The following is a 15,253-nucleotide window of genomic DNA, read 5'->3' on the forward strand; positions in this document are numbered from 1 at the left end:
TCATACTGTTCTGACAAGGATCAGGTACCTTGATATAATTACTAGATTTAGTTATAGACCAGAGCTTATTTAGACTGATCCCTGCATCTTTAAGAGGTCTGAGGAGCTGAGTGCCTTGTCCAAGCAGAGCCCAAACCACCTGACTTATGTTCTTTAAACTACATTGAATGTTGGTAAATTCATGTCAAAACTGTGAGAGCTGATGTGAAGTACTTAGCCTGATGCTGGCAGTCTGTAAATTTCGGTGAATGTTAGTTTCTCAAGCCCTTCCCTTTTTGAAAAGTACATTTTTTGATAAACTGAATTGTAATTTTAAGTGAATCATCAACTGCACATGTGTATACATTATAATTTCGGAAATATTTTATTTTGATGACTTATGGATCAAAATGCTTAGTGATTCACAGCACTTTAAATTGGAATGTGCGTTGCCTATCAGTATACTATTATATATATATACATATATATATGTATGTGTATATATATATGTATATGTATATGTATGTTTTTGTTTTGGTTTTTTGACCTGAAAGGGGATTGCAACCTTCAGCACGGTGTTGTCTGCACCACACTCAGCCAGCGAGCACACCGGCCATCCCTATATAGGATCTGAACCTGCGGCCTTGGCACTACCAGCGCTGCACTCTCCCGAGTGAGCCACGGGGCGGCCCCATACTATTAGATATTTTAAATCAGCAAGCATTGAAATATACGAGAATCATTCCCTGTTGTACTGTTTGTAATTATAACAATTACCTTTTAATTACCTGTTGACATGTCATATTTTCACATATAAGATTTTATGTTATCTTGCAAGGGTCACTGATAAATGATTCTTTTGTACAGCTTCATCTTATTATTCGGTTCATTTTAATCACTTTCACCCCATCTCTGTCCTTACCTTGAGCTCCACTGTGAAGGAAGAAATAAAATATTCCTGAATTATTGTGAAATATTTAAATATAGCTTCGTCTTCCACATGTATGTAAATATTTATAAATTAAATATTAAAGAGCACAGAATTAAATAGTCCTACTTTGAAGGGATGTGCTGTTCTTTGTTGAATCTAATTCTACTGATATTTCTTTAAATTTATTCAATATCTAATAGTATCAACTTCATATAAATGCAGTTAACACCAGTATTTTTTATTTTCTTCCTTTAGGAAATTGAAAAGACAAAGATAGATGCTGAAAATGACAAGGAATGGCTATTGTACATTCAGAAACTTCTTGAAGGACAGGTATTTCATTTTTCTGCTTTATGTATTAAAACTTCCAAATAAAAATGTCAAGCCTTACATTTTTTCTAGATGTCTAACTTTTTGTAAACACTTACCCACTATTTACTTCTGTTAGGTAAAGAAGTATTCCAATAGATAGACAGCAAAGTTAACCCTCCATTTGTACTTTTGGATTTAACAAATGAAACAAATGCCTTGGGAAAGAGCCAACATGGGTCTTAGCAAATGCATTAATTAAATTATTGAGTCAACCTCTATGCTTGCTAGACTGAAAAGGATCCATTCTCTCAGACCTCTTAGGAAAAGAGATTCTTTATTATGTGTCTTTAAAGTTAGTAGTTGATATGGACACCTGAGGAGTTCATGGGTTTCAGTGACCTTTTACTGTGGACCTGTTTCCAGTCAATTCATGTTTTCCTCACAGCCAGACAGCTGTTTATTACTGTGTCTTCCCGCATTCTCTACAATATTTTCTACTGAGACCTCGAGCAGCTTGTTAGTGGGAAGTAAATATTGATTTGGCATCCTGTCAATGCAGAAAGAATGAAAAAATTTCCACCAGAGGCCCCTCAAACATTTTCCTATCGACATTTTCTGGGCCGAGTGGAAAGCTGCATAGAGGATGACAAGGCCAAGACGAGCTGAAATCCCTGAGGGGTCTATTGAGACTGCTGCTGTGACCTGTGTGATACTTTTTCTTCCCTTTCAAGTATTTTTTTAATACACATAGAATCTGCTGGGATGCGCCCCTCTTGTAAGTGATCAAGGGCAGTTTATTGGCAGGTGAGAGCCCTGCTTTTCTAGTCGTAGCCAGCCTTTGTTTTGACATCACTGACAGCATGTAAGGTATTCTAAAACTTTTTCATTATAGTTCTTTTTATTCGACCTAAATTGTTTATTTTAAAAATGAACCAGGATAAATAAAAGCTAAAACATCTTTGGCAAAATAGGGAACAAATATATTGTCCTATGGTTTTTGAAAAGCCATTGTGAATGCGTCTGTATAAAGATTAAAAATAGAAACTGATATTAAATGCAATTATTTTACATCTATATTAACAGATGGAAATTTCTGTGCTTTTGGTAAAGCCAAGAATAAGTAAATGATATGTAAATATTCATAATCTTAGTATTAGTTTTAGATATTTTTGAACATTACCTGGAATGTCTTTAATAATAATAGAAACTGATTCGCAATCTTTTGCTTAAAGTTAAGTGGAGGTGTGCAAGTGCTAGACAAAACTTTTTACATGACAACTTGCTTTTGAGAAGAGAGGTCATTTTTTAATCACATCATGTACCTAGAACTCAGCCCAGTGCCGGGCACATCAAGGAGTTCAGTAATGATTGTTACAGGTGTTGTTTTTTTTTTTCCCAGCTTGAAAGTGAATTTTTAAAACATTTGCCATGTAAATATGGCTTTGTATTTCTTTTAATTAGAAGTTTTCTTATCAGTTATGACCATAAAAATAATAAATTCATACATGTAAATCTTTATTAAATTTTTTAAGGTTTTTTTGCTAACACATGTAGAGGTACATACACACATTCTGTGTTATCTGGATATATGTTTATTCTGTTCAGTTAGTAAAAAAAATCCTGTTGAAAATGGCATCAGACTGCTTAATACTGCAGTTTGATATAGTGCCTTTTTGTGCCACTGAGCCTGGACTCTGGAATATAATTGCCTGGCAGTATTGATTTAATTGCCCAGGTTTATTTGTGGACTTCTAATTATTGACTGGAGGTAAATTTAATGGAGCAGCCTTTATGAACACTGAGAAACCGCTGCTGTTGCTGTTATACATAATGAACTGCATCATGTGCCTTTAGATCATTTTTCAAGCTAATTTTATGCCACTGTGACAGTATGATAACATTTAAAAAGTCAAAGACTTTTCATTTCTACTACTGACATAGGTGGTTTTGCTGATGTCTTTGAATTTTGTGAGGAAAAAAATAGGGACTTTATTGGTTGCACTTGAGTGTCACTTTATAATTATGCTCAAGAGAAAAATCTATAAAATAGAAAACATTTCTTTTTTTTAGCCTACTTTTCTTCTCTCTCAATTCCAGCAATCATATTTGTCCTGAATTTTAAAAAAGGTTTTCTTGCCCACCAGTTTTTTTAGAGTCTGAGTTATGCTCACATGATTATGTTCATTCATACATTTTATTTAGTTTATGGCTTTTATAGCTCCTTGTATGTAGGTTTACATAATCTTCAAGTTGTGGAATAATTGATCACATTCCCTAAAAAAATCCTAATTCATTGTTGGTGTTTGATTATTAAAATATTTTGAAAATTAAATTGTAAGAAAACTTCTGTTTTATGTCCCCTCTCTCTTTTTTGGGTACTGTATGTGATAGAATCCTTAGATTGTAGGGGTGAATCTGTCCCCGAGATTTTATCTTTTGTTTGATTGGGCCACAAAATTGTTTAAAAATGTTTTTTCTATATTCATGTGATGAAATTTTATGTTGATAAAATACCACAAAATAAAAAGCTGTTGTGCCATGTGCCAATGTGGAACTACACAATAATATAATATTTTATGCTGCTGTTAGCGAGAAGTGCATGAGAACTAAAAGGTCTAAAATTTTAACTTACATATATTTGCTACAGAATATGTATATATATTTGCTACAAAATATATGTTCTCATTATTTCAAGTAGTCCTGATGCAAATGGTAATTTTATATATTTGATATTTATCTGTACCTCATCTTTGTCCCCACAGATTCCTAGTTATAAGAACCACACTGAAAAAAAAATCTAAGATCTACTTTCATTTTTCTGTGGCATAGCTGCCTTTAATTTCTTTGAACATTTTTCCTTGTATCAACCCCTTCTTTTACATTAATACATTTTTTAAAACTTACAATTATGGCAGAGGCAAACAAGCAAATTAATGAATATAGTAGGATGGAAGAAATCCCCCAAATTAATTTATTTGTAGTTTAGGGAATGGGAGGAAAAACAGGAAAAGTAGGCTGGGACCAAATTTTAAAAGCTTTTGAGCAGGAAAAGGATGTAATCGGGGTTGTGCTTTAGAAAGGTAAATGAGATCAGCATGTAGGATCGTTTGGTGAGAGAAGAGACTGGGAGCAAGAAGGTAGTCTAAGTGAGGGGAAGTGAGGGTCTGGATGTGCCTGGCCATAGAAGTTGAAAGGCTGGAGATAGATGTGGTCCACATTGCAGTGAGTAAATAGACAGCAGTAATGAGGTTAGTTGAAGGAGTCAGAAATCAGAAACCAAAGATGGGTGAGTTTAATAGCCTACATGATGGAAAAGATGACACATTTAGGAGTTACAGGGAACAAAAGAGGTAAAGCAGGTTTGGTAGTGAGGAGATTGAAGCATGTTAAATAGCAATACAACATTTAGTAAGTTAACAGTATAATTTCATTAATATTCAAGGATTCACAATTTTTCATTAATTCAGCCCAGCTTTTTGTCTGGCTTTTCTCAGTGAAATTTAGCCATGTAAAAATACATTTCAAAATTTTACATTTCAGCAACAAAAAGCCAAAAACCCAATTTTAAATTGGGCAAAAGGATTGCATAGACATTTTTCCAAGAAAATATACAAATAGCCAATAAGCACCTGAAAAGATGCTCAGCATCATTAGCCATTAGGGAAATGGAAGTTAAAAACCAAAAATGAAATATTACTTCATACCTGCTAGGACAGCTGTAATCAAAAAATAACAACAAATGTTGGTGAGTGAGATATGGAGAAACTGGAACCATTGTATATTGCTGTTGGGAATGTAAAGTGGTACAGCCCCTGTGGAGGTTAAAAATAGAGTTACTGTATGACCCAGCAATTCCACTCCTAGGTATATACCCAAAAGAAATGAAAACATGTCTTTATAAAAACTTGTGTATGAATGTTCATAACAGCATTATTCATAACAGCTCAAAAGTGGAAACAACCTAAAGGCCCATCAACTGCTGAATAAATAAACAAAATATGGTATATGCATACAATGGAATATTATTCCATCACAAAATGGAATAAAATACTGGTACATGCTACACCATGGAAGAACCTTATAAACCTTATGTTGAGTGAAAGAAACCACTCACAAAATGCTATAAATAGTATGATTCCATTTATATGAACTGTATAGAATAAGAAAATCTATAAAGACAGGAAGTAGATCAGTGGTTACCAGGGATTGCGGGGAGGTAGATAGTGGTCTCTAATGGGTACTGAGTTTCTTCTGGGAATGATGGAAATGTTCTGGAATTAGATGGTGATGATGGTTGCCCAACCTTGTGAATATACTAAAAATCAATGAATTATACACTTTAAAATGGTGAATTTTATGTTATGTAAATTATATTTTTATTTTAAACAACTAATTCCTTGATATGGAACATATTTTAAAAAGAAGAAAAAGAATACATTTAAAAATAAATTCAGTGAAGTTCTTATATTACATATACTGTGCCCCAACCATTAGCAGAGATTTCTTTAAATGCATATGAATTTAAATTTCTGTCTACTGACTCTAAATATGATAAATGAGGTAAATTATTTTATTTACTACTTAATAATTTTCTTTCATTTGGCATGTAGAGAGATGTCCCTCTTTCATGCTCTAATTGATCTTGTCTATTCACATATCCAAACAAGGAGTCAGTTCTTTTTTTACATCTTGTCCTCTAAAAGACATTGTTTATTGTTCTGCCCATTCTGATCCCCCAAATTAAAATTATAAAGGTCATTTTTAGGCCTTGATAATACCTGAAACAGTTCTTTGTACTTGAGACTTTATAAAGGCAATGTAAATATTTACTAACATTTTGCAGATTGCCTCTTTGCTCTGCTGCTTGTTTTTCTTTGCTGTGCTGAAGCTTTTTAGTTCTATGGAGTCCTATTTGACTATTTTTGCATTTGTCACCTGTGCTTTAGAAGTCTTCTCTGTAAAAATTTTTGCCTACAACAATGTCTTGAAGCATTTCCCCTGTGTTTTCTTCTAGGAGTTTTATAATTTCAGGTTTTTCATTTAGGTCTTTAATCTATTTTGAGTTGACTTTTGTATATGGTGAGAGACAGGGGTCTAGTTTCATTCTTTTGCATATGGATAACCAGTTTTCCCAGCACTATTTATTGAAGAGGCTGCCCTTTTCCCACTGTATTTGCTTGGCACATTTGTTGAAAATCAACTCGCAAAAAAAATGAATGAAATCATGTCATTTGTAGCAACATGGATGAGCCTGGAAGACATTATGTTAAGTAAAATAAGTCAGGCACAGAATATAAATACCACATGTTCTCACTCAGGTGTGGGAGCTAAAAAAGTGAGCTCACAGAAGTAGAGAGTAGAACTGTGGTTACTAGAGGCTGTCAGGGGGAGGGGAGAGGTTAGGGGGGATAGGGAGAGATCGGTTAACAGATACAGAATTACATCTAGATAAGAATAAATGCTGGTATTCGATATTAGTTTTAGGTATCTATAATTAATAATTTATTGTATATTTTCAAATAACTAGAAGAGAGGAGTTCAAATATTCTCATCACAAAGAAATGATAAATATTTGTGGTAATGGATATGCTAATTAGCCTGATCTGATCATTACACAGTGTATATTGGTGTCGAAATATTGCTTTGTACCCCATATAGGTACAATTATTACATGTCAATTAAAAATAAAATTTAAAAAGTAAAAAAAAGCAATGAAAGAATCAGTGGGGATAAAACTGAGCCTATGCTGTGAAATTTGTTCAAAAAACCTATATTGAGGGCCTACTACACATCAGGTATTATTTCAAGTTTGGGGGATACAGCAGTGTACAAAGGAGAAAAATTTACTACCCTCAAGGGGCTTGCATTACTGGAGATGGACGAAAATAAACAAATAGTTAAAATATATAAACTATGAAATTTACTGCACAGTTAACGTGAATAGAATTACAGGCACATATATATTAAAATATGTATACATATATAAAACAGATAATATACAGTTATAACCACAGTATGTTTCTTTACTAGGATTTGTACAAAAACCCTTAGCTGTAAATGGCTAGAAAATATGTCTTGATTTTGTTCCGTTGTTGCTTTCTTCTTTGTTATATGCTAATCCTTTTCTGGGTTTCATTCAGTCTATTTTAGTCTGCTTTGTATAGATCATTTTCTTGTATTGGAACCATATGAAAAATCATGTCTTTTTGCCTTTAGTAGTTGAGAATTTAAAGTACAGACTTGGATCAGTGGTTTTTCTTTAGCTTTAAATATTACTGTTCCTATTAGTTGCTTCAGATCTTGCAGATGCTGAAATTTAAAATGGCTCACTTTCCCCAGTGTCCTTTCTGCAAAATATGCTTACCTTCTGCAGCATGCCTTGCACTATGGCAGTGGGAAGGGTTTTATAAATCTCCCTGGATTTTGTAAATAGAGTATACTACCAGCCTCAAGGTTAACTGAAAGTTTCTTCTTGCATCTCTGAAGATATTTACTCTGTGGTTGCTTCCTATGTTGCACTTATAACATAACATATGCACTCACCTATGTGCATACTTACACACTCACCCTCTCTCACACATATAAACCCACACACTCTGTCACCTTCACAGACTTATTCCTCACATCTAGCTGAAGTAGTAAGAGTTAAAAACTTTCCACTCAGAGACTTGCTGGGATTTTTTGTAAAACTATTTCAAGCCTACTTTCATATCACCGGAAAAAATATGTGGTTAAAGTGAAAAGGACCTTTTAAATAAAATAATTGAATTTGATTAAAACCTACATTATCAGTTCCTTCTTATAACTCTATTTTCTTTTTTTCTCAGTCACTTTAGTAGTTTTCTTTGTGTAATTTTATCTATTCTAATATGTATCCTTGTGCTAGAAGAAAGCAAAGACGTTTATAACTAGTTTTGTAACATTGTCTTAACCAAATATAAAATGATTTCTATCTGAGCGTTCTTTTTTAACAGCTAGTTCGGTTGCTATATATATTTGAATTAATAATGCTATTCATTCAACTGACTTTTTGAGTGCCTATTATATGTAAAAGTACTAGTCAGCATGGGAGACAAATGGGACAATTCAGGTTCTCAAAGGACTTAAAATCTAAAATAGAAAAAGACAAAATTTGGTGAGGATGTGAAGTTGATACCTGTGTACCGCTGGTGGGAATGTAAAATGGCACAGCTGCTGTGGAAAACAATGGCAGCTCCTCGGAAATTAAGCATAGAGTTACCATATTGCCCAGCAATTCCACTTCTGGGCATATTGCCAAAAGAATTGAAAGCAGGAACTTGAACAGGTATTTGTACACCAATTAGTGTAGCCAAATGTAGTATAGACAATTGATCCTTCTGGATAGAGAAGTTCTGTGAGAACACGGTCAATAATCTTTTATCTCCTACTACATGCTAAGGAAAAGCAAAAAGTCAGTCAATTGTGTCCTAAAATTTTGGATTACCCAGAGGACCAATATAGAATGAAATCATTCCCGTTTTTGTAACTTGAAGCCCAGCTTGTATCACCTCATTCTGTTTTTTGTAACATTCAAGGGTTATTCAGCAAGAACATTTTTCATCTAGATTTAGAACTAGGTTTTGCCCTGGCCTGTAGATAACCAAACAAGATATATGAAAGGAAGCACTATGAGGTAATAAAATCAAACCTCAATGCTTACAATCTTTGCATTGTAAAATATCTAAGCCAACTACTCTTCCAGAGCATGATCTCTGCCTTGTGGAATAATAGGAAATTCAGTAACTGCAGAAGAAGTCTATTTTCAGCTTTACACAACCTGAGACTCTTATCCACTTTTCCTTCTATTACCAAAGCTGTCTCCCTGCAGTATACTTGTACTTATAGGCAATGGCTTATAGTCAAAAGACTTGGGTTTGTGACTTGCCTCATGCTGGCATGTGAAGCAGTTAGCTCAAGGAAAGTAACTAAAGCCTCTTGAACTCACTATCTTTAAATGTAAAATAGGAAAACAAACAAACAAACAAATATATCACAGACTTGGAATGGTAAATAAAATAGTGCGTGTAAAAACATTGTCACCTGGGATTGTGTTTTGTAACCCTTAAAAAAGAAAGTAATAGTTGAGGCCAAAGGATAATATATGGAAAGTAATTTACACTTCATATTCTAGTGATTTCCTGTGTTTAGTTATTAAATTTTATTTATTTTTAAGGCACATCTCTTTGCCAGACTTGGTATTAGACACCCCAGAAGATGCCTAGACTATAGCCTGGCCAATAGGTGCATAAAAAACATTTGGTGAATGCTCTCAGTGAGCATGTATAATCCATCATCCACAGTCACCCAGATTCTGGAGTGAATTATATTTAAATCAACACTTGGTGACACAGCAATGAACAAGAGACTGACCAATTCAACTGTTTTAGATCTTTCCCAATCCCTTTATTTTTCTTACCTTTATGATTAAGGGTTGTCTTAGTTCAGGCTGCTATAACAAAATACCATAGACTGGCTGGCTTAAATAACAAACATTTATTTCTCATGGTTCTGGAGGCTGGGAAGTCCAAGATCAAGGTGCTGGCAGGTCCGGTGTCTGGTGAGGGCATTCTTCCTCGTTTGTAGACTTTGGTTTTTCTCTTTGTATTCTCACATAGCAGAAACTGGAAAGAGCATACTCTCATAACTCTTCTTCTAAGGGTACTAATCCCCATTCATGGGATTCCATTCTCATGAGGGTTCCATCCTTATAAGCTAATAACCTCCCAAAGGCCCATCTTTTAATACCGTCACACTGAGGTTTAGGATTTCAACATATGGATTTTGGGGGAACACAAACATTCAATCCATAACAAAGGACTACCTGCTAAATATTTTTTATCTCAGTTAAGCTGTTTCTTTTCCTGAATTCAGAGTTCATATCCATGTGATAAACATTGGAATTCATGCCTAGACTTTTTGAGCCCCCAAATAATTTCTTTAATGTCTACATAAGGAGGAACTCCTGTTTGTTACACTAAATATAAGCTCTTAAATGGTTCTTTCTGTCGTTTATATCTCACCTAGTCACAAAGGAGCACATGGGAAATGAACATATCCATTTAAAGTATATATACTACACAGTTCCTGGCATTTGAGAAGATAGTCTTCAGGATAGACTGAACACCAGCATTAAGATGTATTATTTGTCATGACGTATGCTGGCTTTGCCTAGAAGACAACTAAGACCTCAAAATAGTCTTTCAGGGGGTGATGGGATAAAGTAGGAATGTGTCAGGCCTCAGTGTGAGGCCAGTGTCCACAGAAAGTCACAGAAATCCAAACTCATGTCCAAGAGGGTTTAGAGGATTGAGGTCTTTTGTAGGCTGGTATCGTTATTCAAGTCATTGGTTTAAAGGTGAGGGCGTAGCAGTGCAGTAGTCTCTGATCTGTGAGAATACTATTCATCAGTTAGGTAAAAATAACGATGGGGGTGGAAAGTGAGGGAGGGGAAGACCACTGCCGGCTGCTGAGGATCCAAAGACAAGGGGTTAGCCCTATATAGGCAAGTTGTCACGACAGTGAATTATACTGTCACTCAGGAACCAGATAAGATGCCTAGTCGCAGACTTTTAGATACTATTGGGTTTGGAGGAAAGGCTACAGCTAAATGAAATGTTCAAGCATTTCTTTTCTATCTATGTAACTTACCATGGCCTTAAAGAACTTGCTGGCAGTTCATTTTACTAGATGCTGAAGTATCTTACCAAGGGTCACCCCACTCCAAAGACTTTATAAATAGGATAGATCATCCATTTGTTTTAAGTGCTACGGAAGCACTCCTTGAGGGAAAAGAATAAATAAAATAACTTCAGTTCTTTCAACTCTTTATTCTCAATTCTGTCTTGAACTTCTAGAATACAGTTGAAAATCAAAAGGAAAACAAATTATACAAATTATAGTCTTTACCAGAGTTTGAGAGCCACAGCTATAGCCTTCTCTGTGTGTCAAATTTCAGCAGAACCATTAAGATATGTAGTAGAATTACAATTTTAGGGAATTTTAAGAAACTTTACCTAAAATTCAGTGCCAAATTTAAATTGTAAATAAATTGTTCCTTCTGATAGCATTTTTAGTTATTTTAACAAATTTAGTCCTTTAATTACAAGATAAAAGAGTAGATCCTATCCTCCTAGATATATGTCTATGTGCATGTGTATGCATATCTATATATATGTGTGTATACATAAATAAATACATAAATATTTATGCCAAGTTTTGAACTTTAAATTTTATAATAATTAAACTATTGGCTTTTCTTACTAAAGTCTCAAACTCTCACTGAATCAGATACTTTTTTCTTTTTCTGACTGGTAAGGGGATCGCAACCATGTCGTCTGCACCCACGCTCAGCCAGTGAGTTCACCGGCCATCCCTGTATAGGATCCGAACCCGTGACCAGTACTCGGCCAGTGAGTGCACCGGCCATTCCTATATAGGATCCGAACCCACGGCGGAGCGTCGCTGCGCTCCCAGTGCCGCACTCTCCGGAGTGTGCCGCGGGCTCGGCACCCCCAGATCCTTTTTTAAGAACAGATATAATACATTAAATTTTGTGTCTCTGTTTCCAGTATGACTCAAGCTAGATACAGGCTGAATTTTATTTTAAAAGCAATATCTTTTTGTTAATAGTCTTCAAACCAAAAACAAGAATGAAAATGGTTAAACTATTAATTTTAGCCATTATATTTAAAAGTTATCCTTAATTTTTTTCTTCCAGCACGTCATTTTAAAATTTTATATTATTAAGAGCATATTCCAGTTCGTGTTGATATTTTAAATTATCTGTATGTTTTGCAGTCATGGACATTAGGCTACATTATTTTTCCAAGGTTAACTCTCAGACATCCGCAATCATCATTTATATCTCACCTTAATACAGAAACACCTCTAAACGAAGCCACAATTTATAAGTGTAAGTGATAAATTTAAGATTCTGACAGTGGCATACCAGTTTCTAAAAGCAAATATCTGTAGGTGTACATGTAAGAGAAGCTGAAAATCTGTGTGAAATCAGGGGAAATTCCTCCGGTATTGGAAATCACCTTTTGCAACAGGGACAGCCAGAATGACTAGGAAGACCTGCTTTGAGACTACATATAGACCAAGCAAAATTCTAAGTTGTAGTTCAACTGTTCCCAACTTTAAAATCTTTTTAAAGACTGAGATTTTTAAAATTTATTTTAAATCAGTTTTTCTATTTTTTTCTCCCTCCCTCCTCCCGCTCCCCCCTCCCTCTCAGCAAAGTCCTTTTCCCAAGAAGTCTCACTCAGTATCGCTTGTCGTATCAACTTCAAGGAATTGTAATTGCTGTGTCTTCTTCCCTCCCCGCCTTTTTTGTGTATTTATTTATTTATTTTTGCTCCCACAAATAAGTGAGAACATGTGGTATTTCTCTTTCTGTACCTGACTCGTTTCACTTAATATAATTCTCTCTGTATCTCCTTCCTGGCCTACACGGCCTGTTCCTTTTTACCTCTCTGCCACCTTGTTTCACTGATACAGCCAATCTTTTCTCTTTTCACCAGTTCAAATTCAGGAGAGAACCATTCTGATTGGTTTAGTTAATTACAATCATCAGCTGAGCAACCCACACAGACAGTGTTTGGTCAGGACCTAATGATCTTACCATAAAAAGGGGCCTGATGCTACAGGGAAGGGGATTTGGCATGATAAAAACCCTCATTAACATATTCAGGGAAACAAAAGTAGTCTTTCCCTGGTTATTCAAAAGGACAAGTCCAAGAAATGGCTTAATGAACTCTTTAATTATGACAGATCTCTTATGTGAGACTACTATATAGGTAAAAACAAGGATAAAAGCAAGTTGGTAGGGCTGTGGGAGGTAATTGGGGCAACATGTCAGATTTTCTATTACTTACAGCCCGTAACTGTATTGTATGAGTCAGAGTTCTATAGGCAACCCAGTGAAGCAGAGGGGACAATATAACCTTATCAGAAAAGTTATATCAATTATGAAATTTAAAAATGTACTCTACATTTCGTAAACTCAGCAGTTTGCAACATGTGTATTACACTTTGATATGCCAAACAACTTTTCTATAACAACTTAATCAATGGATATACTTTTGCCATTTTTTTCCTCTGAAGTTTTAACCTACAACTCTTAAGATGTTCGGCTCTAATACAGACAAGTGTATTGATAGTTCTCTCTCATTCTTTTATGAGTGATGAACATACAGTACTACTTGTGTGGGCCTGTGTGCCCTAGAGATGACTGTAACCTGCTATTGATCAGCTGATTGAAGATAAATGGCTTAGCTGCTTGTATTGCAGATTACATCATTAACATGGTCAGTAAACCATGAATTGTTCAATAAGGCGTTTATCTTTTTTCATTTTACTTCTGCTCTTTTATCACTTTTATTAGAAAAGACAAAATTGCCCACACTAACCAGCATGATCAGTTGAAAAGAGATCCAGTAGGGTACAATTATTGGTGCAGAGTTGCAGATAGCAAAGTTCTAATGGTTTAATGATATTTAGTATGTTTTTGAACTGAGGAAAATATAGAGATTTGATAATCTTTTTTTGTGTGTGTTTCTCTTACAGCTTCCTTTTGCCTCATATTTACTAGAAGCAGTATTGGAGAAAATAAATGAAAAAAAGAAACTTGTTGAAGGATACTTTACAATTATGAAGGATATTAGATGATATTACAGTGAAGAGCATTTTTCCAAATGTGAAAACTTATGTGGTATGATTGGAAAACATGCATTGCAATCTTGATACAGCGTCTACTCCAACTATCAATAGTCAGGTTCAATACCAAAATAAGAAGTCTCTGAAACTAATTAATTGCTGAACAAGTGAAACTAATTAAGTGTATAGCCATTTAAGAGGAAATAGTATAGCATTTGATTGTTGAATACAAATATTGCCATGAACCAATACAAACTTAAAAATGATTTTCCTTTCAGTACATTAAAATAAACTAAAACTAGAACAAGCTTGATACACACAAATTGGTCTGAGTATAAAAAGAAAAAAGTGTAAACTAAGGATTTAATACTTTAAGTTTTATAAAGAAACTAGGCTTTTTACCTAAAACTGCTATAAATGGCCTTAACTAATCCAGTGAACAACACATTTGTATTGTAAGCAAATATAAAATGAAACCATAACTTAAGGATGAACACTTAATGAAATAAATTGTGTGGTCCGATTGTATCTGTTCTCATTGATATACTGGATTATATAGGAGATACTGTGTTTTTCTACAACTATTTGGCAAAAATAAGAACATTTTCTCCTCTTTCTCTCTTTTTTGAATTCACTAGATTTTGTGTGGTCATATAAATTAGCAAGAGACCACGAACCCAGTGTATAAAATTAGGCTAGACCTAACAGAAATCCTGCTGTGACCAGCTAATTAAAGTGGCATTCTTAGTGATGTCGTCTTTATTTAAATTTCTGAACATTCCCACCTCATTTCACTTCTTCACTGTGTTTCTGCTGCACCCTTTGTGTTTCCTCTGATTTACCAAACATGTCCCACATTTGCCCTGCCCTTGGTATTCTTTCTTTCTAGAATACTCTGTACTCAGCTTTGCTCATGGCCAGCTCCTTCTCACCATTCAGGTTCACCTTGCCCATTCCCTCAGAGACACATTCTCTGACTATCTTATGATTTGATTTCTGTATAACACAAAATTATCTAGTTTATTTATCTGTCCACTTATTTGCTGTCTTGTTTATTTTCTCCTTCTCCCCTTTCAGAATGTAGGTCGCATCAGATTAAGGCAAGGATTGGCAAATGATGGCCCAGAGGCTAAATGGGGTCTGCACCTGTTTTGAATGGCCCACAAGCTAAGAATGGTTTGTACATATTAAGTGGTTTAAAAAAAAAAAAAAAAGGAGTATTTTGTAGCACGTGAAAATTATATGGACTTCAAATTTTGGTGTTCATCAATAAAATTTTTTTGGAGCATAGTGATGCTCATTCATTTACATATTGTTTATGGCTGCTTTCACATTCAATAGCGGAGTTGA

General features: G+C 34.7%; 1 protein-coding gene across 1 annotated transcript in view; it reads left to right on the forward strand.

Annotated features, from left to right (window-relative positions):
• Positions 1-15,024, forward strand: part of CNTLN (centlein) — a 289,401-nt gene extending 274,377 nt beyond the window's left edge. Inside the window, exons 25-27 of the mRNA XM_063081076.1 lie at positions 1,166-1,243; positions 13,814-13,958; positions 14,981-15,024. Of these exons, the coding sequence (XP_062937146.1) occupies positions 1,166-1,243; positions 13,814-13,915 (180 nt within the window). The 3' untranslated portion in view covers positions 13,916-13,958; positions 14,981-15,024. The remainder of the gene's footprint in view (positions 1-1,165; positions 1,244-13,813; positions 13,959-14,980) is intronic.
• The last annotated feature ends 229 nt before the right edge of the window (positions 15,025-15,253 follow it).

Source organism: Cynocephalus volans, chromosome 16, assembly GCF_027409185.1.
Source record: "Cynocephalus volans isolate mCynVol1 chromosome 16, mCynVol1.pri, whole genome shotgun sequence".
NCBI classification, from domain to species: Eukaryota; Metazoa; Chordata; class Mammalia; order Dermoptera; family Cynocephalidae; genus Cynocephalus; species Cynocephalus volans.